We start from the raw sequence: 25799 nt of genomic DNA, 5'->3' as shown, positions 1-25799 counted from the left end.
AGTACTAAACTCATATAACTAATAAACGAACTGTTTAGACATTTTTGGACAGTCACACACCTCCCACCCCACCACAAATACATTTACTATCCGATTCAGATACTCACTTAACTAATTAAAAGTAAAATAGACTTTTATGTAGAAACCAACTTATGTAGTAGTTTACACAACAAGAGATATAGTGAAACAGATATTTATACAGTTTAATCACTATCCCATATATTTAGTGAGACACTTTAAATTAGTCACTTAGATAGTCAATCACAGTGGTACTAAATGCTCCATCCAGACACTTATACATCCACTCATTCTTCAATATAGATTGATATATATATATATATATATATATATATATATATATATATATATATATATATATATATATATATATATATATATATATATATATATATATATATATATATATTCACTGAAAAAACATAGGTTTTAGGTCTTATATAGTTAGGAATTAGCATTTAAAAAACCTTGAAAATTCACTGAAAAAACCATAGGTTTCAGGCCTTATATAGTTAGGAATTAACATATAAAGAACCATTGAAATTGCTCCTATATAGTTCGTTGGACTAACTATATATGTCGCACCCGCAATCCACTGCTGATGATGTCACATATTACATCATTCATGACATGGTCAGTGACATCACTGATGACATCACTGATGACATCTCAAATGACATCACTGATGACATCTCATTTGACATCACTGATGACATCACTGATGACATCATCCAGTGACTGTTTTTCTGTAAAGTTTAAATATGTTTTACATATTGAAGAATGAGTGGATGTATAAGTGTCTGGATGAAGGATTTAGTAGGTGCGTGACTGACTGTATGAGTGAGTGATTAAATGTGTCTTACTGAATGCATAGGTTAGTGACTAAACTGTGTGAATGTGTGCATCCGTATGTCTGTTGTTGTGTAAGCTGCTGCATGTGTTGATCAGTAGCTATATGAGTGGCTATATGGGTTATTGATTGGTTGCCCAAGTATTTGTATGGGAGACTGAGTGTGTGTGTGGCTGGCTGGGAGGTGTGTGACTCTGTGCATATCAATGTGTACTTGTATCAGTGATTGTATAAGAGAGTAAGTATGTGTTAGTATATTTTTGAATAAGTAAGGTGTTGTGTGTATAACTATATAGATGAGGAAATGGAAGTGTGATTCATTCTTTACATGACTGACCAGGTGTGTGAGTAACTCCATGGATGAGTGGCAGTGTGGGAGTGTCTGCATAGGTGTATGAGTGCATATGATAGTATTGCATTGATGAGTGACTGTATGTATGAGTGATTGTATGGGTGAATGTGTGGATGTGTGTGTAGACCTAGGAATCAGTGAGTGCCTATGTAGTAACTGGTATTGGTGTGTCAATGGTTTCAAGAATGGTAGTCTGTATTAAACACTGGGCGTATCAAAGGTTATATTAGAGTGTGAGGAGGTGCATCGTATTATCACATGAATTATGTAATCAGTGATGTCATCAGTGATGTCAAATGAGATGTCATCAGTGATGTCATCAGTGATGTAATTTGAGATGTCATCAGTGATGTCATCAGTGATGTCACTGACCATGTCATGAATGATGTAGTATGTGACATCATCAGCAGTGGATTGCGGGTGCGACATATATAGTTAGTCCAACTAACTATATAGGAGCAATTTCAATGGTTTTTTATATGTTAATTCCTAACTATATAAGGCCTGAAACCTATGGTTTTTTCAGTGAATTTTCAAGGTTTTTTAAATGCTAATTCCTAACTATATAAGACCTAAAACCTATGGTTTTTTCAGTGAATTTCAAAGGTTTTTTAAATGCTAATTCCTAACTATATAAAGCCTGAAACCTATGGTTTTTTCAGTGAATTTGCAAGGTTTTTAAAATGCTAATTCTATTAGCGGATAACGTTTAAATATGTTAATATCCTTGTGGGACCACCTGAGCAGCCCTAGGGATCCGATTTTTGGACCGGAGCAAGATGCTCTCTGTGCCGTATTTCTTGCCTTCTGCTCCCCTGATTGTGCCGTATTTCTTGCTTTTGCCCTGGGTGTAATGGGTGTATATATGTATATGTGTATTTATATACATGATTTGGTGTAAATCAGTTGAGTATTTTTTTAGATATTTTAGTTAAAATAATATAGATATATTGGGAAGCAATTCCTTGCAGTTGACCCGCGGTCAGCTCCCACTTGACTATTACCCCAAAACTTTCAGGGAAGGAGAGGAGCGGAGCAGGCCATCTTCTTTGAGAAATTTGCGAAGATTCATTAACCAGCGCCAAAGTTATTCCCAATAGAATGTTGCGGATTTCCTATGGAAACTAGGTCCTAACTATATATACCTACTGGCGACCGCCAGTAGGTAATATATATATGGGTGGGTGTTAATTTGCAATAAATACATATTTGCCTTTATTAGGAAAACATTGGTACTTATAATTATTTGCAAACAAGCATTTATCATATGCAAAGGGCCTCTTTTCTGGTGAGAGAGAGAGAAAGCTAACCTACATCACAAGAATCATTTTCGTGCAGATTAAGGATTTGCCTGCGATCCTGACCATTTTAATTTCCTTTCAGGCTTTTCTATAAACATTGCTGCATATTTCACTCCATTTTTTAAATAATTCATTTAACGCCACTCATGATCCATGTGTGAAAACATCCCTTTGTTGACATCTACCTATGTACAATCCTGTATGTTGCAACAAGGACTTAAAACTCTTTCAGAATTGATTAAAGTTCATATGTAAACAATTAGCTTCTGCTTTCCATGACTAGGTAACGAGATTACTGTCAGTGGCGAGTGCACATCACTTTAAAAATAAAATAAACTGAAGATTCTTTTGTTTGTGTGTATGCACATGAATTTATGTATTTTAGGGTGTTTTCATCGATGTGCATACCTGTGGGTCTATGAATTCATGTGCATGTTTAGTTGTGTCCATATCTATACGTCTGTGTGTGATTGTTGTTTATGTTCTGTGTGTTCCTCTCTCTATTTGTATCTGTCTTTTTGTGTAGGTCTTTGTGTATTTATGTGAGGCTGAGTGTCTGTTTCTGGATAGCTGTCATTGTAGTGTAGTTCCTAGTTTCCCACTAGGCCCTGCGCATTGGAATAACATAAACAGTAGTATCGACGTAGAAGTGCGGATCTTCCAGGCCTCTACTGACTATTCTAAACTTAATTGGATGTGTTACCAACTAGCTCAGAGGTCACTGGAAACTTTCTTGACTGAAATAGGAAGTGATCAGCTTCCCTGGCACAGACAAGAAGGGATTCAGTTTTCCAACAACCGTGCAACATGACAACTTTGCTCCTCAGGTCAAGAGTCAATCTCTAGGGTCGTGTGAAACAATAGACAGTTATTTTACTCAGTCAGGTTGGTGCAGATTACTTTCACAATATGTAGAGAATAGAGAGACGGGCATTGGTCAATAAAGGGTTAACATTTATTGAACAGTCTTTCTTCTCGTACAAGAGAAATGTATTGCCACAATTGCAAGACTTGTTATTATAAAAAGTACGTACAGTAAGATAAGTATTGCGAGATAATACTGTAAAAGCATTGATATGGTTTCTTAGCCATACAATGGTTTAAAAGTAATAAAACATATATACATTCATATATACATTAGGCTAAAATACTCAACTGGTGCTTCTAACTACGCCTACCCCAGTGTACCTGACCTAAGCCTAATACTTGGGAGGGGAGTAAGTAAGTAGCTTTAGTTTAAGTTGGTTTTGCCAAGGTTTGCTTCAAGAATTCTCACTAAGGGTTTAGTCAACACCATACCTCTGAATAGAATGATGGAGGTCTGGTATCTCCTTCAGGGAAACTCGGTATCCCAGTCACCCGCAAGGGTAGACCAGAAACGCTGGAGCTGGATTTCTCGGCAGGAGAAAGGCAGCGTCTCTCTTCAGCGCGTCGAGGAGGAGGAGGGGGCACAGCGTCCGCGGGCAGCTGGCATCTGCTGGGCTCTTCGCAGAGGGACGGCTGTTCAGCTCCTAGTTTCACCACACCATCGTTCGCGCTTTAGCAGCGATAATGGTATCAGTAGCTTCGGGACAGCAGCAGCATCAGCGTACTGCAGACAGCTAGCAACAGCAGGCAACGGGCAATTGCTTAAGGCAACGTTGGTAATATTTATACCTGAAAGGTGCCATGTTTGACGTAAGTTTGCTGGACATAAGACGTCAATTAAAGATGTCACTAGGAAGTGATCGCTATCAGTTGCTCATTAGAGTTCCATTACTAATCAAAACACAGCAAGCAGGGATTTCCAGGTTTGCTGAGTTTTTATCTTGTTGAAGAACTCGGAGTGTTAATCTAGGAATCTCAGATAGTGACTTCTGCTCTGTCATTGCACTAATTGGCTGCAAAGGAAGTGGCAGAGAAAACTATTCTGGAATGTGGCTCTGTTCGTGTGAGGCCAGAGATGACTTTCTGAATATCGCACTTGAACGGTTATGCCAATATAGGGAATAAATGGATTTATAGCCGAATAGGGGCATAAGGTCACAGTATCGATCAGGATCCTAGATAAGCATGCAACATCATTACTGTGTACCGTTGCCCAGGTCTGTGTAAGCATATGTGGTTGTGTGGTGTTTCTGTATACAAATGCCTGAACGCCTCCATCTTCCTATGTTTGCCTTTGTGTCTGCTTGCTTGTTCGCGGCTATGCAAGAGGAATAGTTTAAATGCACTCTCTGGATTCTTCTCACACTTCCAAACTTTAAGGAAGATCACATGTTAAAAGGAGAAAAGTAGTTTTTGTGTCATGCTATTTCGAAAAACAATAATCTCACAGAGAATTACAATATGGGTTCACTGTGTCTATTAAATTATTGCACTGTAATAGTGTTGTATTGTGTTACATTCATTTTTGACAGTTTGTTGTTCTATGTCGTTAGATTTATGTTGTGTTAATTTGCTTTGAGTTATGTTATTGTGTTGTGTTCGGTTTTGCTCTGTAATTACTTTAGAGATGATAACACACACTACTATATTGTAATCCAAAAGCGGCACCATCCTTTACATTTCCAGTGATAAACAATCATTTACTACTGTGTGAAGATGGTAAAATAGTTCGGTTAAACCTCTCCAGATATAAAAGACACGAGTCACCCCAAAACTGTACCACATACTTGATAAAAAATGAAACCATGTCTACTACCGATTGATGAACTTTGCATTTCCTCAATTACCTGCTGGAAATTTCGAACTTTGCGTGTGGTCGCCGTTGAGTGCTTTTCCAGAAACTCTGTCATTTAATCATTACTAAATGGGGTTATTCCAAATACAAAGTTTGAATGGCGAGCAAACTATTTTAGCTAGACTGCTGATCAGTGGCGTCACTAGGGCTGGTGTCACCCAGTGCGGGAAACTCATGGTGTCACCCTCTCACGACTTACCCCATGAATCCACGATGGACCTCCTCGAGCAGATGTATTCATCTGTGCAGCACCCACGAAGGGGGTCCTTCTTCTGGGGCCTTTCCAAGCCCACTCCTCTACACCGGAGTCTAAAGCACTGATGAGGTGTTACCCATCCTTTCATAACTCCTCCCATTGCTCCTTGGAGGCCATGCCTTCTACTCAGAGTATTTCCCTGCATGCTTTAGATCTTCCCCTGCAGTGTGGCCACATTCCTGTCCACCCCAGCTTGCTAACACTACCCTCCCTGCTTTGCTTCCGTCTCTCTCGCTTCCCTTCACCTGCCCTCCAGTCTGGCGGCCCTGACCCTGTCTGATGACGTCAAAAGGCCTCCTCCTATCTCTAATTTTGTAGAATTTGCGTATGATCCCACAGATTTTACGAATCAAGGGGCCATGACACAGAATTTTGCAGAGATATCATGTTGAACTGCAGACGTCTGAAAGACCAGCTAACTGTGTCACAATTTTACTTTCTTATAAATGTAAATTTTTGCAGACTTAAGAAACTGGACAGGAATTTGCTTTGTTACTGGATAGTGCCACAACATTTTGCAGACTTGCCAAGTGATGTAAGATAGTTTTGCACAAATTGCAAATGGCACAGAATTGTGCTTAATAAATAATAATGTACCGGTGATGTTAAGGAATTTGGCTGAATTTTAGCATTGAGGTGTAGGAGTTTTCCAATAACCCAAGAGCTTTATGTAATTTCCGCATTACTTCCAAATGGTGCTCCATGGTCTTGCAGAGCGATCGTATAACGCCACAGGTATTTTAAGCATATACAAGAGTCACAGAACTTTGCGGAATTTGACATTTGTGGCGCTTCGTGCACAGAAATGTAATTTTGAATCAGAAGTTATTTTAACATGATATCTGTAAACGGTGAGGCCGTTTTGAGAACAGAGTTGGGTCTCAGTGCTGCGGACCTGAGCTCTTTTTCTCTTCACACACTGGGTCTGGGCAGCTGTGATAAACAATAACCCCCCCTTGATCCCAGCTGCATCTTGTCAATGATCTCCTGCAACTTCTTCCCTTTGTTTTTGTATTTAACTAGTAGGGTTCACATATCATTTCTTCCTGAATACCTAAAGTCCTATGGGTCCAAACCCCGAGTGCCACAGCCTGATCTGACGTAAACCACCTGTGACCGGTCGCCTGGTATTCGGCACACAATGACCACGTTTCTGTTCCAACCTTACAGGGACACAGATGCGACAGAACAGTGACAGGCGAGCCCCTCTCTGACAATATCATGAAATAAATTCCTATTATTACGATAAATGTAGTTTTATCGAAAAGATCTGCACTTTTCTCTTTCATGTGAGCCTGTCTCTAAATCTGATCTAGCAGCAGACACTGTGGACGGGTAATCGTTGAGCAGTCCCGGCGTCTCTCTAGCCACACGTGTGATCCCAGTCACACAACTAGCAACCTGCGCGCCTCATTATTCTGCTTTAAAAACCTCAGTGGGTTCAGCGTTCCTTGTAACGTCAAGGCCACCTACAAGATGAATAGGGGCACGTAGGGCCTCAGCCTTTCATTCAAGGTAGATAAAGGAGTATCACGGATTTTGGAGCTAACACGATCTGATGTAAGGGGGTGGGGGCGTTCTTATAACTTCGTCGTCCTCCTCTTGTGAACAGCTTGCAGAGAGTCCGCGAGTGCGACATGGGCTTGGCCCCAGTTATAAGGTCACAGCCCACAGAATAATGGTGCTAGAGTGTCCCGGCGGGACCCGTGCCTCACTGTAATCCATCGCCGTTCTCGTGGCCTCTGCGGATAAGCGCATCTATCTTGACACCAAGCGCCCCCTACCTTGCAGTGTCGCCCCCGGTAAGGGAACGTTCCCATTATGTCGCAAAGTCAGGTCCTAACTCCAGAAGACTTTTGACGATGGAACATTCCACCTAAAAGACTCCTGAGCCAATGTGCCCCTTCTGTGCTCTCTGTAAAATGAACACCCCATATCATAATACGGTTCTAAAGTAAAGTCCCATTTCTAACACCCCCCTCCCAAATAGTTATAATAGAACCCTCCAAGTTATGGACCCCTGTTGTGAAGGGCGGGTGAAACTGAATGACTTTCTACGGAAAGAAGATGACCCTACATATTCTGTTCTGGGTCCTTCCTCAGACGGGTGCTGCCAGCCTGCAAGTGGGCACGGACGTGGGAGGGGGGCTCGTTCGCTCTGGCACATTTAGCCTACGACCCCCACGATCTCCTGAAGTTCGAGGAGACATTGACATTTTTATATTTGGTTCTCTTTTATTTCAGCACCAAGAGCCTCTCCTGGCGAGCGATGCGCTATAAAGCACTTAACACAGCGCTCTGCAAATCTGTTAACTTAAATGGCATAACAGTACACTAAATAAAATAGCCTACTCGATCATTTCTACTAACAGGACATTCCACTTAAAGGACAGGGGCGCACAGCCCAGCGATCCCCCATATCACTGCTAATAAACATCCCCCACAGTCTGATCGTCAGTACAGCGCCCTCTAAAAGACAAGTGTGCCAACACCCGGCGTAATTTCCCAACAGGCCTCCCACTTAAAGTGCATTGTTCTAGTTGCATAAAATCCTTCAGGCTGGGAAAGGAAACTATCAAGTTTACTTCTTGGAGGCGAGGTGAGGCCCGCACTACTGACAGTAATGTTATTTAGCATTTGGTGTCAAGGACCACGGTGTCACCCCATGTAATGGTGTCACCTGGTGCGGTCCGCACCCCCCTAGTGACGCCACTGATTACAGCGCATACTGCTTCTAGTTGTCTATCAATAAGTGGTGACGTTAACTAATGTATTTAACGGACATACGGGAGCCCCGCACCAGCCCACACTTTTACTACTGTGTTAAGATGGTAAAATAGTTCGGTTAAACCTCTCCAGATATAAAAGACACGAGTCACCCCAAAACTGTACCACATACTTGGTCAAAAATGAAACCATGTGTACTACCGATTGATGAACTTTGCATTTCCTCAATTACCTGCCGGAAATTTCGAACTTTGCGTGTGGTCGCCGTTGAGTGCTTTTCCAGAAACTCTGTCATTTAATCATTACTAAATGGGGTTATTCCGAATACAAAGTTTGAATGGCGAGCAAACTATTTTAGCTAGACTGCTGATTACAGCGCATACTGCTTCTAGTTGTCTATCAATAAGTGATAACGTTTACTAATGTACTCCACGGACATACGGGAGCCCCGCACCAGCCCACACTTCTTTGTCTGGCCAGCATCACTCGGCACGGGAGACCGGACATCGAAGGCTTCCCCCAAGCAGGGGGAAGCGGAAACCACGTCCTCCCGGCCCCACCCACAACCAGACGGTGGCCATCTTGAGGCGGCTCGGGCGCGGCGGTGATCTCCGGGGCAAAACGAGGGGTGGGCACCCTCGAGAATGAAATAAAATAGATGAAATAAAATAGAGAAGCCCTTAAGGCCCCCCCCCCCAATTTTTTTCCCCGAAAAATCGCGGGGTGCGCGCACCGTGCGCGCTTACAGATATATAATTTATTTCTCTTTCAATTTTCTCAGGAACTACTGGAGGGATTTACACTATTTAACCAAAAGCGTGATCTGCGTACCAGACTCTACCATTTTGACAGGTTTGGTGTAATTCCGTTCAGCGGTTCAAGCTGTAGCCGTGTCTAAAGGTCCTATGGAAATTAACATGGGACCCCCCTTTTTTCTCAGCCCCCACTTGACGAATCCCCCCAAAACTTTCAGGGAAGGAGAGGAGCGGAGCGGGCCATCTTCTTTGAGAAATTTGCGAAGATTCATCAACCAGCGCCAAAGTTATTCCCAATAGAATGTTGTGGATTTCCTATGGAAACAAGGTCCTAACTATATATACCTAGGTGTTATATATATATATATATATATATATATATATATATATACCTTTCATTGCCGCACCCGCCATTGAAGAGTGCACAGCGCCCTGATGGGGATTGAGCGTCGCAGTGAACCTGCATTGCGCTGAGCACCGCCACACGACGGATGGAAGGAGCCCTGAAATGGCGAGCATACAGCTTGTTGGGATATGCTCATATACGTACCCCTTGCTCCAACACCATGACGCCGCCTGGCAGGCGAGGGGTTTCCTGGCCGGGGCTCTTTCACCACATATGAGAACACAGGACTCGGACGCATCAAGCGTTAAAGAACTACAGCAGGAATACAAGTACCAGAAGGCACGGTGCCCATCCAGGGGCGTGTCATAAAGATAAAGAAAGGTCCTTCCTGCTACCACTCTGAGAATCAGTTCGTCACCCTCTGAAGAAGAAGGCAGCCGCCTTCGAAACGCGTCAGGACAATAGACGAACCAGAACTGCATCATGAACCTTGTTCCTTTGCTCTCACGCTATCGAGCTACTTGTTGGGAAATAAAGCCCTTACCAGAAGCCCCGCGAGTGTGGTTAGTGTTTTCTGACACACGAGCCTGCATATTTGAAAGGTCCCATCACCTTTCATTGCCGCACCCGCCATTGAAGAGTGCACAGCGCCCTGATGAGGATTGAGCGTCGCAGTGAACCTGCATTGCGCTGAGCACCGCCACACGACGGATGGAAGGAGCCCTGAAATGGCGAGCATACAGCTTGTTGGGATATGCTCATATACGTATCCCTTGCTCCAACACCATGACGCCGCCTGGCAGGCGAGGGGTTTCCTGGCCGGGGCTCTTTCACCACATATGAGAACACAGGACTCGGACGCATCAAGCGTTAAAGAACTACAGCAGAAATACAAGTACCAGAAGGCGTAACCAGGAACCCAAATTGGAAAGACCACAGGGAAATTTAAATAAACACCATGTTTATTTGCAGCATGCTGATGGCAATACAGGACCAAGAAACCTCCTCAGTAGTTCAAATCGCCAGACGCGTTTCGGGAATCACCAAATCCCTTCTTCCGTGGCTTGTCATGTAAGAGACTGGACTCGCTGCTGTCTCTGTTATAAGCTGAACACCTGCCCCATTAGGGGCGTGGCCGCAAACACGGCCTCCTGGGCGTTGTAGTGCCTCGGTGATAAATCCCATGTGGGAGCGCGGTCAATCAAAGTCAAATGTAGTTCACTTCCCAAGTGGGTAGAGATGGAAATTGGCCGTTTACCATCGTGCTTTAGTGCTGCAAACAGTGTTGAGGTGAGCGCAACCCTGGAGAAATGCACTCACTCTCCTTCCCTCCTTGCCGTGGCGCCGGTTGGTGCTGGCTGGGACCCATACTGTGCACGGCGGGTCATTTCCGCGACCGGGAGCGGCCGCTAAACATCACACGTAACCAGGAACCCAAATTGGAAAGACCACAGGGAAGTTTAAATAAACACCATGTTTATTTGCAGCATGCTGATGGCAATACAGGACCAAGAAACCTCCTCAGTAGTTCAAATCGAAAGACGCGTTTCGGGAATCACCAAATCCCTTCTTCCGTGGCGTGTCATGTAAGAGACTGGACTCGCTGCTGTCTCTGTTATAAGCTGAACACCTGCCCCATTAGGGGCGTGGCCGCAAACACGGCCTCCTGGGCGTTGTAGTGCCTCGGTGATAAATCCCATGTGGGAGCGCGGTCAATCAAAGTCAAATGTAGTTCACTTCCCAAGTGGGTAGAGATGGAAATTGGCCGTTTACCATCGTGCTTTAGTGCTGCAAACAGTGTTGAGGTGAGCGCAACCCTGGAGAAATGCACTCACTCTCCTTCCCTCCTTGCCGTGGCGCCGGGTGGTGCTGGCTGGGACCCGTACTGTGCACGGCGGGTCATTTCCGCGACCGGGAGCGGCCGCTAAACATCACACGTAACCAGGAACCCAAATTGGAAAGACCACAGGGAAGTTTAAATAAACACCATGTTTATTTGCAGCATGCTGATGGCAATACAGGACCAAGAAACCTCCTCAGTAGGTCAAATCGCCAGACGCGTTTCGGGAATCACCAAATCCTTTCTTCCGTGGCGTGTCATGTAAGAGACTGGACTCGCTGCTGTCTCTGTTATAAGCTGAACACCTGCCCCATTAGGGGCGTGGCCGCAAACACGGCCTCCTGGGCGTTGTAGTGCCTCGGTGATAAATCCCATGTGGGAGCGCGGTCAATCAAAGTCAAATGTAGTTCACTTCCCAAGTGGGTAGAGATGGAAATTGGCCGTTTACCATCGTGCTTTAGTGCTGCAAACAGTGTTGAGGTGAGCGCAACCCTGGAAAAAAGCACTCACTCTCCTTCCCTCCTTGCCGTGGCGCCGGTTGGTGCTGGCTGGGACCCGTACTGTGCACGGCGGGTCATTTCCGCGACCTGGAGCGGCCGCTAAACATCACACGTAACCAGGAACCCAAATTGGAAAGACCACAGGGAAGTTTAAATAAACACCATGTTTATTTGCAGCATGCTGATGGCAATACAGGACCAAGAAACCTCCTCAGTAGTTCAAATCGCCAGACGCGTTTCGGGAATCACCAAATCCCTTCTTCCGTGGCGTGTCATGTAAGAGACTGGACTCGCTGCTGTCTCTGTTATAAGCTGAACACCTGCCCCATTAGGGGCGTGGCCGCAAACACGGCCTCCTGGGCGTTGTAGTGCCTCGGTGATAAATCCCATGTGGGAGCGCGGTCAATCAAAGTCAAATGTAGTTCACTTCCCAAGTGGGTAGAGATGGAAATTGGCCTTTTACCATCGTGCTTTAGTGCTGCAAACAGTGTTGAGGTGAGCGCAACCCTGGAGAAATGCACTCACTCTCCTTCCCTCCTTGCCGTGGCGCCGGTTGGTGCTGGCTGGGACCCGTACTGTGCACGGCGGGTCATTTCCGCGACCGGGAGCGGCCGCTAAACATCACACGTAACCAGGAACCCAAATTGGAAAGACCACAGGGAAGTTTAAATAAACACCATGTTTATTTGCAGCATGCTGATGGCAATACAGGACCAAGAAACCTCCTCAGTAGTTCAAATCGCCAGACGCGTTTCGGGAATCACCAAATCCCTTCTTCCGTGGCGTGTCATGTAAGAGACTGGACTCGCTGCTGTCTCTGTTATAAGCTGAACACCTGCCCCATTAGGGGCGTGGCCGCAAACACGGCCTCCTGGGCGTTGTAGTGCCTCGGTGATAAATCCCATGTGGGAGCGCGGTCAATCAAAGTCAAATGTAGTTCACTTCCCAAGTGGGTAGAGATGGAAATTGGCCGTTTACCATCGTGCTTTAGTGCTGCAAACAGTGTTGAGGTGAGCGCAACCCTGGAGAGATGCACTCACTCTCCTTCCCTCCTTGCCGTGGCGCCGGTTGGTGCTGGCTGGGACCCGTACTGTGCACGGCGGGTCATTTCCGCGACCGGGAGCGGCTGCTAAACATCACACGTAACCAGGAACCCAAATTGGAAAGACCACAGGGAAGTTTAAATAAACACCATGTTTATTTGCAGCATGCTGATGGCAATACAGGACCAAGAAACCTCCTCAGTAGTTCAAATCGCCAGACGCGTTTCGGGAATCACCAAATCCCTTCTTCCGTGGCGTGTCATGTAAGAGACTGGACTCGCTGCTGTCTCTGTTATAAGCTGAACACCTGCCCCATTAGGGGCGTGGCCGCAAACACGGCCTCCTGGGCGTTGTAGTGCCTCGGTGATAAATCCCATGTGGGAGCGCGGTCAATCAAAGTCAAATGTAGTTCACTTCCCAAGTGGGTAGAGATGGAAATTGGCCGTTTACCATCGTGCTTTAGTGCTGCAAACAGTGTTGAGGTGAGCGCAACCCTGGAGAGATGCACTCACTCTCCTTCCCTCCTTGCCGTGGCGCCGGTTGGTGCTGGCTGGGACCCGTACTGTGCACGGCGGGTCATTTCCGCGACCGGGAGCGGCCGCTAAACATCACACGTAACCAGGAACCCAAATTGGAAAGACCACGGGGAAGTTTAAATAAACACCATGTTTATTTGCAGCATGCTGATGGCAATACAGGACCAAGAAACCTCCTCAGTAGTTCAAATCGCCAGACGCGTTTCGGGAATCACCAAATCCCTTCTTCCGTGGCGTGTCACACTTCCCTGTGGTCTTTCCAATTTGGGTTCCTGGTTACGTGTGATATATATATATATATATAATACATATTTAAATATCGAACCAAACCACATTCACTGGATAATGTCATCAGTGATGTCATTTGAGATGTCATCAGTGATGTCACTGACCATGTCATGAATGATGTAATATGTGACATCATCAGCAGTGGATTGCGGGCGCGCTAGTTATGGTTAGTACAACTAACTATAACGGGGGAATTTCAATGGTTTTGTACGAGTGAAATGTCTAGCTAACTATAACACCCCTGAAACCTATGGGACCAATTACGTGTCCACCCGCCATCGCTGGTGGAAAAGGGACCACCCGCCATAGGTGCTGCGGTCCCGCAAAACGAATTAGGATGCGCCTCCCACACTGGTGGGCGCATCCTGTATGTTTACATTTTTGGCAGACGGCGCCACATGCCACAATGTAAAAATACATGTGTTACATTTGCATGTACAACGTGGCAGGTACCTTGCGGTGCCTGCTACCTTGTACATGCAAATGTAGGGGGTACCATAGGTACCACCCACGTGCAGCACCCCACCCCCCCACGCCCTTGGGGGCCCGCAACAGGCCCCAAAGGCATTTTCCGCCTGTCTCCGGGAACTCCGCCGCAAAAGACAGGTATCATAATGCCCACTACGATGCCTGCACGGCACCGCCTCCATAGACCCCTTGTACCTGGTCCCGCAAGTCAGGCAGAAAAGGCCCGCTTTGTGGGACCACAGTGGCCGGTCTTTCCATCCGCCGAGATACCTTTCCCCTTCCCACCGCCATCCTAATTTGGAGGTGGGAATTCTAAGGGTGATGGTGGGAATTCCGCCACCGCCGGCCCAGCGGTGGCGGAATTCCCTCCATCGTAATCGGCCCCTATGGTTTTTTCAGTGAAATATATATACAATATATATACACACGCACACACACATAAGTACTTCTTACCTGTATGTTCACAAAATCCTTATTTCCCTCATGTGAAATCAAGAGGCTTGAGCATCAGTTTGCTGAATATGTTCTAAACTATTGCACTCTGAGATCAGTGGAAAGGTTCCTGGACAGCCACTGATTGGAGGGATCATTTCCTTTAGATAGTTTTGTGTGGCTCTCCTACACTTTCCTCTGTGGTAGTTGGGCATCCCTGGTACTGGGCCTAGCCTGTTCTCCTGAGGTGTACCTTGAGTTGTTCCCTTCCTCAGTGTGGTCAGCCTTCTTGTGTTTCATCTGTCTTCTTCACATTGTGAGGGCTGTGGATTTGGATCTGAGGTATGCTTAGTTCCTCTCGTCTCTCCCTTGGGTGAGTAGCCCTTGCAGTATTTTTGATCTGGCCCATGATGTGATGTTTTTGTTCATCCTTTTGGCTTTTGGGGGAAATCACACTGTTATACGATATATGATTTTTGTCATTTTTGTGAGGCTTTTTATTCAACAACTGTTCTGCTCCCTTTGTGGCATAAGCCGTGGTCCCTGTCAGGACATTTCTGAGAATGCCTAATAAATTCCAGTGAACTAATGTGACTAGCACAGCTAAAATCAATGATTTGCGGGCAGTGCTTAGTTTGTGAAAGAAAGAGTGCAGGTGTCTGAACCTCGGCTCGGAAGCCAGCTGCAGTGCAATTAAACATCACGGTGCTGAATACCAAATCCACTACCAGACACTCCCTGTCCCTTTTCCTCACTCTTGCAGGTTCCCACTTTCTGTTTGTGATGGTTTTGCCATCTTTTTCTTCGTCCATCTTAACGATTTGTGTGTTTTACCTCTCTTGCATGCAGTAAATATCTGATATGGAAAAATAAGGGATGGTGCCCTCCACCAGCAGCCACTAGTTCAAATACAGCACTGTGTGATTGAAAAGTTTATGACTGGAGACTGTGCCTGTAATGACATGGAGCGAGCTGGTCACCCTTTTCTGTTGGTTCTCTGCACCTCCCTTGCTCATCTATATATTTTAACGTCTGGATCCCCTAGACCCACAGGCCACTAAGTGTTTCCCAGTGAAAGAGCGGTACTGGTAAGGCCTGTTGATTGAAATCTACGACCCTCAGCCTGAAGTTGAAGGCTGCTGGTCCCAATATCATCTTGGTCCTCTGTTGCCTTAAAGGTGTATTCGATCACAAGGTGCTTCCTAGATCTCTCAAAAGACACATACATTCAAGGACTGAAAACATGGATTTACCATTAGCAATATTTAAAAAAGAGACCACTCATTGTATTCAAAGGAAAGGAATATTTTAATAAAATAAAATCTAAGGATCTCATTTTAAAAGCCTACTGACTTTTAATTCAATTCTTCGTTTTGTCTACTTTGGAAATAAGTGATGTTTAGCGACAAGTACATCTGTATTTGAAATACTGTGTGGCACACACTTTTGATATAAATTATGGATTCCATGGAAAAAGTCAGCAAAGGGAATATTGCAAACAACTGTGCCATTTTACGTTGTGAAAGAATTACATGAACTAGTCTATTGTTGGGACTGATTGTGCTAGAGGCACATAGCTGTCCATGCCATGCTGACATCACATTTATTGCATTAGACCTTGTTTGGTTACCACATCTGTGTCCTGATTGAATGCGAGTCGTCTGCGTCTTTCACTTTATTCTTAAAGACCACACAAGTCCCCTGAACTTCGAACGAGATTGTGATTTCTGAAGCACGCAAAATTCACAAATTTTCCCCTTAAAAACAAACTTTGTTCTTCACTAATAATAGTGGTTTCAAAATGTGCAATACAACCCGCCTAGAATGGGCACACATACATTAATTTTAAAGCACATATTTGAATACAACTTTGAGTCCTAAAAGTTTTTTTCTGTTGCTTGCATAACAGAATGATTGAAAAAATACTTCCTTGCAAATGTTCGAACAGGGGAGGATGCATATATTTTTTCGAGTTCGAAGGGGCAATAAATCACTTACTGAATGCCAATATTCAGCAAGTGTTGTCCCTTGCATACACGCATTACATGGGAAACCTCATATTCATTCCTCTTGGTGCAGTCCCCTTTCACGCTAAAATATTTGAGGTTTATGTGCTTAAGTCACTGGCGTCCTAACTGCTTTTCAACTGGATGTTGATGTACCATCTCAGTGAAAGCTTTACCTAATAATCTTCATGCAACAATCTGTGATTTTCTTTGTATCATGCTTGTGTTTAAAAAAAAAAAAGAAATATAAAATATAAGGTGCCTCGTGATGCTGGCAGTTTTACATTTTGAACATAAACGTTCTTAAATATATTTACAGCATAACTGCTCAACTTTACCTCATAAGCTTCAAATTTAAGAAAATATACAGTACTTTGCATAATGGTATCCGTATAGCCCCTGAGTCAAGTATAGAGGATTCATATACAAAGAGGAAAACAGCCATTAAAGCACTTACATATCATTTGAAGTTACAGTATAAAAGGATTATTTCCCCGGAAGGCCGGGGTCAGAGACATGCCTGTGGAGGGCCGACATTCCTGTTGTGTTTCTGGAAGAATCTGGCAGGGAGGGGTGCCTAATGGGATTGAAATATGGTTTACAATGCTGTGGCTGGAACTCTAAACATGCTTCGTGTTCTTGCTCTAGGAATGACGCCAGGTTGTCCTCTGATGTTGTGTTGAGATGCACCCCACTTGAAAGGGATTCTTTGGATTTCACTTTCGATTTCTCAAGGTCCAAGAAATCAGGACTCTGGAAAGAGAATGAAAGTAGGCGGCCATTTTAATATTCACATCTTAACCCGTGAGTCATCAGAAGGCAATAGACATTTGCTTGGCTAATATTAGTGACAACATTATAGTACACGGAATACATTGATTGGTCTTTCTGAATTAAACATGGGGTTTTAAAGCCCAACTCATTGATACGGTTTGCCTCCACCCCACATGGATAAGCTGAAAAAAATCCAGTCTGTTGTGTTATTTCTCGTAGGATAGGTAGTGGTGCTATAAACTTTTACCTTAACCACATACAAGGCAGGTGTGACTCCTGCCCCTCAAGATTTAGAGATTGTAGTACAGTATGAAACAGCTTGCTGCAGTATGAGGAATGAGAAGAAATGGGGAGGCAATATCTGATGGGCAGGGACCCAGGTTGATTATTAGGTTCAGTTATGACGCCCAGGGCCAGACAGGCATTTTACTCCACTAGACATTTCTCTGGTCAGTTGGAGTCCTTGAAGGCTAGTTTGGAAAGCACAGAGCTCCTCCTGGTGCTCGGTCATTTTCTACTGGTCCCCCAAAATAAATGAAGCTGACAAGGGGGATGCTACAAGAGAGATATAGAGTAAGAGGGAGGGGGAAGTTAGAGAGATTGAGCAAAGAGATGAAGTGGGCAGGACTAGTTTGAGTATTTTTGCCAGGGCTGTTTTTAGTTCCCGAGTCCAGCCCTGATGATGCCCTTGTCGTCTCATGGTATACCCACAACTGGATAGGATACGCAGCAGCAGTTGCATAGTACACAGCTCCGAGGTCTGTTAAGTGAGCCCCCCCTATCTTAGGAATGTAGGGTCATATTATCAAGGACCGCGTTAAAATTCTCGCCGAAACGGCGATAATGAGCTTGATAATATGCCCTGGAGAATTCCAATAGAAGCCCATGTTCCCACCAGAACATGGACTTCTATTGGAATTCACAAGGGCATATTATCAAGCCCATTATCGCCGCTTTAGCAGCAGTTTTCTGCAGCTAAAGCGGCGATAATTTTTAACATCGCCCTTGATAATATGCCCCCTGATTCTTCTGGACTAGTTACTCTAGTGATAACTGTGACCCTGAGTGACTTTGTGGATTGGGAGGTTATCAGTCCGAGTAAAAGAAAGGAGAAAAAGTAATAGGCGGCATCATCAAACAAATGCAATGTCAAGTTAGGAAGTATCTGGTAACTTTACACTCCTACAAATATGAGAGACATCCTTCACAAATATTACATATTAATTGGATATAAATGCATATTCCAAAATGCTTTTAAAATGAAACATTGTGACAAAAAAAATTATTTTAATTAGAGACAATCTAAAAAACTAATGTCTAAAAAATCCCCCCAAAAATCATCATGGAAAATCGGAATTTTAAAAATCTGCTGTCATTTCTGTATCCTCTGTAATTAAAGAGAGTGTTTAGAAAGGTGTAACAATTTAGATTTTAGAAACACATTACCTGACTTTTTAGGAAATCATACTAGTCATGTTTTGAGAAGTTGGCCTGGCACGTGCTGTCGACTATTCTAGTGGGCACCTTGCACCAGTCCAAACAACCCTTATTGATGGTAGGTTTAAAGACAACCTATATAGAAAGCTATCCTAGTGGTAGCTGTGGAGAGAGGCCTTCAGGCTAAGTCTTGAAGGAATGTAAAGCAGCTTGTTTTACGAGTCTATAGGCTCATGAATGACCAAATGAAAGGAGAACCACACCAGGTATATATATATAAAACATATGTATTTATTCTAAACACATCCCTCTAGTCTCTTTATGAGGCTAGAGGCAAAAGTACATTCAGCAAACTTATTTAGCACACAGTAAATTAGCACAATATATGGTTAGCCCTAGGGACGTCACAAACCATATACTAATAAAGTGGTATAAGAACCACGACTGACGCAAGTGTGCGGGGGGTTCTCTCTCAGTTTTAGCCTCGACTTGTCTACTGGTTAGAGCTGATTTTTAATCGCTGCCTTTATAGCTTTCTCGGCGAGGCGGCTTAAGTCTGGGTATCATACTATCCCTTTTCCCAGCAGCACCTCAATACTTCTGGCGGTAGCTTTCTTACCTGCCAATTGTCCCGTGGTCTTCTGTCCTCCCATTTGGTCCACTCATCTCCACAGCTCTGGTCTGACGCAGGCTTGCCAGTTTGAGCAAAGGGCGTGTGGGGAGGTCGAGCACCACCTGACATTGGGGGGTGGAGTCACTGGCACCACCGCTTCCTGGGCTGTCTATTTAGCCCACATGTGTTACACTGCGCGCAGCGGACGCGAGTGTGCAGGGGTTTCTGTCGCATTTTTAACCTTGGCTTGTCTACTCGTTACAGATGATTTTTAATCACTGCCTTTTTAACTTTCTCGGCGAGGCGGCTTAAGTCTGGGCATCATACTATCCCTTTTCCCAGCAGCACCTCGATACTTCTGGTGTTAGCTTTCTTACCTGCCAGGAGTCCTGTGGTCTTCTGTCCTCCCATTTGGTCCACTCGTCTCCACAGCCCTGGTCCGACGCAGGTTTGCCTGTTTGAGCGGAGGGCGTGTGGGTAGGCCGAGCACCACCTGACATTGGGGGGCGGATTCACTGGCACCACCTCTTCCTGGGCTGTCTATTTAGCCCACATGTGTTACACCGCACGCAGCCAAAGGCAAGCCCGTCTGCGCGTGTCCGCGGTCGGCCGGGGCCAGGGGCCAGGCACCCTGCCCATTCTTATGCGTATTCCTCCCAAGAACTAGTTGCACTTTGGGGCAATTGGGCTATTTCAGGCCACACTCTCTCCCGCATTAAAGGTACTGGCATCCTAAACCCCAACCCCATTGCGCTCCTCTCATCCCCGATAGGCCAGCCTGCATGCCCCCTGTCCCTTGCTGTGGCTTCTGCTCCTTCCCAGGCGTCCCTGGCTCAGCCCACCTCCAAAATTGTGTCAGCTTATCTCCTCAATACTCACTCTTTAGCCAAGCATCAGGTTGAGCTTTTTACATTTCTGGATACTGTCAAGCCTGACATGCTGTTTCTTACCGAAACATGGCTCTCCTCCGACTCCTCATCAGACATACTAGCGGCAATTCCTGACCCTTACTACATCTTATGCTCAGACTGCCCGGGTGGGAAAGTCGGAGGTGGAGTCATGATAATAATTCATTCAACCTCCAGTTTCTGCCTATGCCCTTCCCTACCATTGCATTGGTCGATTTCCTTGTTGTTCGTTCTACCTCCACTACTGTCCCTTTAACTTGTGTTCTTTTTTACCGCCCACCGCAGTCCATGCCCCTCTTCTAACAGGCAGTAGGGGAATTGTTGGCTACGCTTTTTGTAAACAACTCTCGCTTATTGGTGCTGGGCGACTTCAACTTTTGGCCCTCTGACCCACGGGAGGACCCCCATTCTAAAGAGTTCACTGATCTCCTTTGCAACCTCAATCTTTCCCAGCACATAAATTCTCTGACCCATATTCATGGTCACATCCTTGACCAGGTTTGGCCGATCAACCTGAATATCCCTACCCCAAGCAACAGCCCATGTCCCTGGTCTGACCACTCCCTTATTTAATTTTCCTTTGACCTCGTGGAGGTTAGTAAACCCCTGCTCCCTTCCAATACCTGGGCCCGAAATTGGGGACGAGTGGACACATCTCTCCTTTGTTCTTCCCTCTCATCTTCACCTCCTAACCTACACGACCTTTCCCCTCACCCACAGGCCAACGCAATCAACAACTGGCTCTCTTCAGCCTGCGATCAACTGGCCCCTCTAAAAAAAACTGGCCCTCAGGCAAGCTGAACGTCACTAGAGGCTCAGGTACTGCCCAGCTTTAAAATGATCATATCTTACTTTGCTACACAACTATAAAAAATGTATTCTTCAGGCTAAATCGGATTATTTCACCTCAAAAAATTATTCTCTCTGCGAATAAGCCCAAAGATATTTTTTCCATCTTTCATGACTTGTCTACATCTGCAAGAGCCACTCTCAAGCCTTTCCCTTCACAAGCCCTCTGTAATTCTCTCAATGAGTATTTCATTGATACAATCAGCACTATTAAAGCTAATATCCCCTCTCCTTCATCCAATTTCCATTGCCCTGACCCCTTACCTAACTCTCACTTTCTGGAACAGTTTCCTCTCCTATCTAGGGAAAATTTAATTTCTCTACTTACCAAAGTAAAATCTGGTTCTCCCATCGACAGTTGTCCTGTTCACAAATTAAAAGAGGTATTTTCTGTCTGTCCTGATCCCCCTCTAGCACTTCTTAACAATTCTCTTTCATTGGGGACAGTCCCTGACCTTTTTAAATCCGCTAAAATTATTCCCATCTTAAAGAAGGTAGGGGCCGACCCGTCCTCTCCCTCTAATTTTCGCCCTATCTCTTTGCTCCCCTTCTTGTGGAAAATCTTAGAGAGCCATGTCAGTCTCAGCTCTTTTACTGAGAATACACACTTTCTAGACCCCCACCAAGTGGGATTTCGCCCGGCGCATTCTACAGAGTCTGTCATACTCTCTGTGCTGGATGAACTCAGATGTAGAGCCGACGCCAATTCTACTCAGGCCTTGGTTCTCCTGGATCTTTCGGCCGCCTTTGACACGGTCGATCATACCATCCTGATTGACCGTGTCAAGAGCGCTGGCCTACGGGGATCCTCCCTGGCTTGGATCTCCTAATTTTTGGAGAACCCCCAGCAGGCCATTTAGCTGGCCGGCTTCTCTGCGGCCGCTCAACCTGTCACCTGTGGTGTCCCCCAAGGTTCTTCCCTTTCTCCTGTCCTTTTTAATCTGTATATTTCCTCCCTTATCTTTACCTTTCAAAAACTGGATGTCACAGTATTTAACTACACTGATGACCTCCAACTTATTTTCAACATCTCCTCTTCTCCTTCTTCTGTCTCAAATTTTCAATCAGTTATGACCTTTATCAGCGACTGGATGAACACCAACCACCTGAAGCTCAATTCTGACAAGATTGAGCTTGTACTTACGGGTGGTGTCTCCAGTCCCTGGTCCCCCACATTTTGGCCCCTTTCCCTTGGTACCCCTCCCTCTCCCTCAGCTTCCGTCAAAAGCCTTGGTATTAAAGTCAGCAGCGACCTCTCCATGCACAACCAAGTCAGTGCGGTGGTCTCATCTTGCTTTCTTAATGTACGCACTATATGTAAAATCTCCCATTTTTTTCTAATGAGGCACTTAAACAAATCTTGCTAGCCATGGTTATATCTCGCCTGGATTACGGAAATGTTCTGTATGTCGGAATTCCAGCGTGCGAGCTCTGCCGTCTCCAGCTAATCCAGAATCAGGCCGCAAGGTGGTTTATAAACTTCCCAGACACTACCATATCACTCCGCTTCTAAAAACTTTACACTGGCTTCCACACACTGAATGGTCCTTTTTTAAACTCAGCTATTTGATCTTTATGGCTTTAGCTGGTTCAGGTCCTGCTTTTGTAGCCGCCAAACTCAAGCCTTATGCCCCTATCCGTGACCTTCGGTCTTCATCGAAACATCTTTTGTGCACCCCCCGCATTAGAAGGAACAAACATGGCGGCATGAGTTTCTCTTTCTTGGCTCCCTCTTTTTGGAATTCTTTACCCCTCAGCATTAGGACCACAGCTCTTTATATGGACTTCCGCAGGGCTCTGAAGACCTGGCTTTTCTTGCAAGCGTTTGCTGAGTAGGCATCCTTCCACTCACTCATGTCCTCAGCGCCAAGAAACCGCTTGGTCTACGTGTGCTCTATAAGTCCTTTTCAACTTCAACTTCATAGATACAAGGCCTGGAGCCTATAGAACCGCTGGGGCCACCAGGAACCACCCAAGGTATGGACACAGGGAACCCATGGGGTACGCGTGCAGTGTCTAAATGCAGCAGCGAATCACCATTAGCTTCTATGGGGAAAGTCGCAGATGGAAAATTGCAGACGAAAGACACTTAGAAGAGGACTTGGAGCAAACCAGTTTACAACTAGGCAGTTCTAGAGTCAATACCCACGGGAGCACCAGAGTACGCGAGTTACCTCACCCAGGTAAGCCGGGTGCATAGGTGTCTTTTGGTGTCGGGTTTCGTCGTCGTTTTCAATGGCGATCTGAAGCAAAGTGCTGCTGGTGACCAAGTCGAAAGTGTCCGGGTGGATCAAAGATCTGAAGAACTTGAAAGCAGAGGGGACAGAGTCTGGGTCACTAGCAATGACCAAGAAGGCGATGAGAAGATGCCAACCGATGTCGGGTGATTTCAGGTGAAGCTCGACTTTTCAGCCACAAGGACGAGGAGGCGTTGAGGACAACCAGGAGCTGTATTCGAGCTGTCCCACAAAGGATATCGAGTGCTGCGGTGTTGGATTTCGGATGGGACCCAACACGCTTTGGTAACAGCAACCCATGCAGAAAGCAAAGATTGGCTTCGGTGCAGACCAGCAAGGTCTGAGGGACACACCCTTTGGATGGGAGTCAGGGCACGCCTGGAGCAACCAGGAAAACACAAGAAACAGAAGAGTTGCCTTCATTGGGACCCACCAGTTGATAGACCAGTGATCGTGAAGGAGCCTTGAGCAGAAATGCTAGAAACAGGCCTACGGAACACTCGTGGAGTGTAGGCCCACAATCTTCCCCTCAAATGGTGCTCGGTGCTTGGACTATGAGTAGCCCAATGCACAACTTCGGGAAACTTTGTGAAGTTGATGCACTTGCAAATGTGCACAGTGTCCTGGAGTTCAAGTACCACGTCACTCGTGAGGGCAGCAGGTCTCAGCTTTGCTAGGATCTTGTGTCGGCCTCTCCGAAGTCTGAAAATTCATGTCTTGAGTCACAAATCTGTTGGGATCTTAGGGGAGCCTTGGAAATGCAGACCAGAAAATATGCTTCTTTGGTGCCTGTTTGAACAGGGGAGTCACTCTTTTATCCCAAGGAAGATTCTTCAATCTTGTAGTTGAAATAGAATGTCAAAGTTCCAGGATATATGTTGCAGAGTTTCGTCCAGGGTAATCTAAAAGCCCTAAGGACTGGGTTCCTATACTTATACTAAGATAGGGGGTTGGACTTACTCCAGGGACCTACCTATGGGTGGATCCAGGAAGGGTGGTGGTTTCACCCCTTTCCCTTTGTCCAGTTTCGCGCCAGAACAGGGGATGAGTGCCCCTGCAACTGGTTTGAACTGGGATATGCACAGGGACACCACGTGTGCCCCCAACACTGTCTCAAAAGCATTCTCTGAAGTTACCCATCCAGCCCCAATACACTAAAGCCTGTCTGGGAGGTGGTTACACCTTCCTGTGAAGGAAACCTATTGTCCAGGCCTACCTGCCAGAGTTTCATCCAGCAGCAGGAGGTCAGACTTGTGTCTGTGGCTGCAGCATCCAATTTGTGATGCTGGGGCTCTTTTAAACTATTACCGGTCAGGTAAGTGTGTACATGTCTTCTCCCTCTAGAAGGGTGAAATTCTACCCCCGCCGCAAGGACTGGTGGGGTGGTAGGATTCCAAAGTGTTTGACACCAAAGACGACATGTTTCCATGCAGCCATTCCAAAGTTAGCATTAACCGCAAGGTTATAATGCACTTAAGAGTATATGGTCTGGCTGCATCACAGAACAACTACAGAGAAGTGATTCCGAAAGCTGCAGAGGGGTCCTGCTCATGCATGGGCACCATCTCACTAAAATGAACAACAAAATGGTGTACAGAGTTCCCCCGGGAGAGCTCAAGAATTCTAGCTCAACCTGTAATTCTCTCTCGTGATATCTAGACAGGGGGTGAAGAAAGGGTCTCAAGTGTGCAGTGTAGACCCATATTCCAGAATGAAAAGGTACCTCACACAGGCTATCAACAGGACCACAACTGTAGCCCCAGTCGATAGTTGTCCAGCCTCATCATCGGTACCTTGCTCCTTCGGCAGGCTGGCGGTGCAATGCCCGTCGGGCAGCGATGAAAGCTGCACTTTTAGTGGAGATCTTTAATTCTGGGCCAGCGGGTGTGTGCGTGTGAGGGGCCAAAGGGAGTGTAATAGTGAGCGTGGTGGTGAAGTTAAAAGAAGTCAGGGAAGTCCTGTTGGTGAACAATTTATTGGTCAGGCTTCCTGCTTCAGTAAAAAGGAAAGGGGTACTAAGGGGTGGCAAGTAATGGAACCAACCCGTATTCAACCCTTTGTGTGCAAGAAGTGGTCAACATGTTTCACGCCCTGAGGGCGATTCATCAGGACCTGGGTGCTCATAAATTACTTGGTTCCTTAAAGAATTTTTCAGGACACCAGTATACGACCTGAAGTAGTGTCGTATGGTAATGGTTCCACAGAGGGGACCTTCTGGAACTGAAAAAGAAAAGAGAAACAACAGTATAAACACAGATAATGGCTCCTTGACTATCAATTACTAGTGACTTATTTTCTGTGTTTTTTGTGTGCATGCTATCCAAAGCATGCGTGCCCAGTGAATGACTTTGTCTAGATAATAAAGGCAACAGGTTTTCCGTGCGATGGAGAGAGAGAAAATCAGAATTCACTTAATTCTGATAAGTGCGTAGAAGGTGCTCGCACTAAATAGTGGTTGCGTGCTAATTTTGCAGTGAACCATATCGTAAAATGAACGCTGCCGCCTACGTCAGGTGACCAGGCGCATGTACAAACAAACCC

The 25799-nt window shown here is 45.5% G+C and overlaps 1 protein-coding gene across 1 annotated transcript in view; it reads right to left on the bottom strand.

The window, feature by feature from the left end:
* Positions 1-15721: 15721 nt before the first annotated feature.
* Positions 15722-25799, bottom strand: part of LOC147665788 (voltage-gated inwardly rectifying potassium channel KCNH7-like) — a gene marked incomplete at its 5' end in the record, with an annotated part of 344861 nt that continues 334783 nt past the window's right edge. Inside the window, one exon of the mRNA XM_086949481.1 lies at positions 15722-17193. Within this exon, the coding sequence (XP_086805607.1) occupies positions 16927-17193 (267 nt within the window). The remainder of the gene's footprint in view (positions 17194-25799) is intronic.

This window comes from Lissotriton vulgaris, unplaced genomic scaffold (genome assembly GCF_964263255.1).
Source record: "Lissotriton vulgaris unplaced genomic scaffold, aLisVul1.2 SCAFFOLD_2125, whole genome shotgun sequence".
Lineage (NCBI taxonomy): Eukaryota > Metazoa > Chordata > Amphibia > Caudata > Salamandridae > Lissotriton > Lissotriton vulgaris.
The sequence above is the reverse complement of the archived record's forward strand: the minus strand, read 5'-3'. Positions and strand labels throughout refer to the sequence as shown.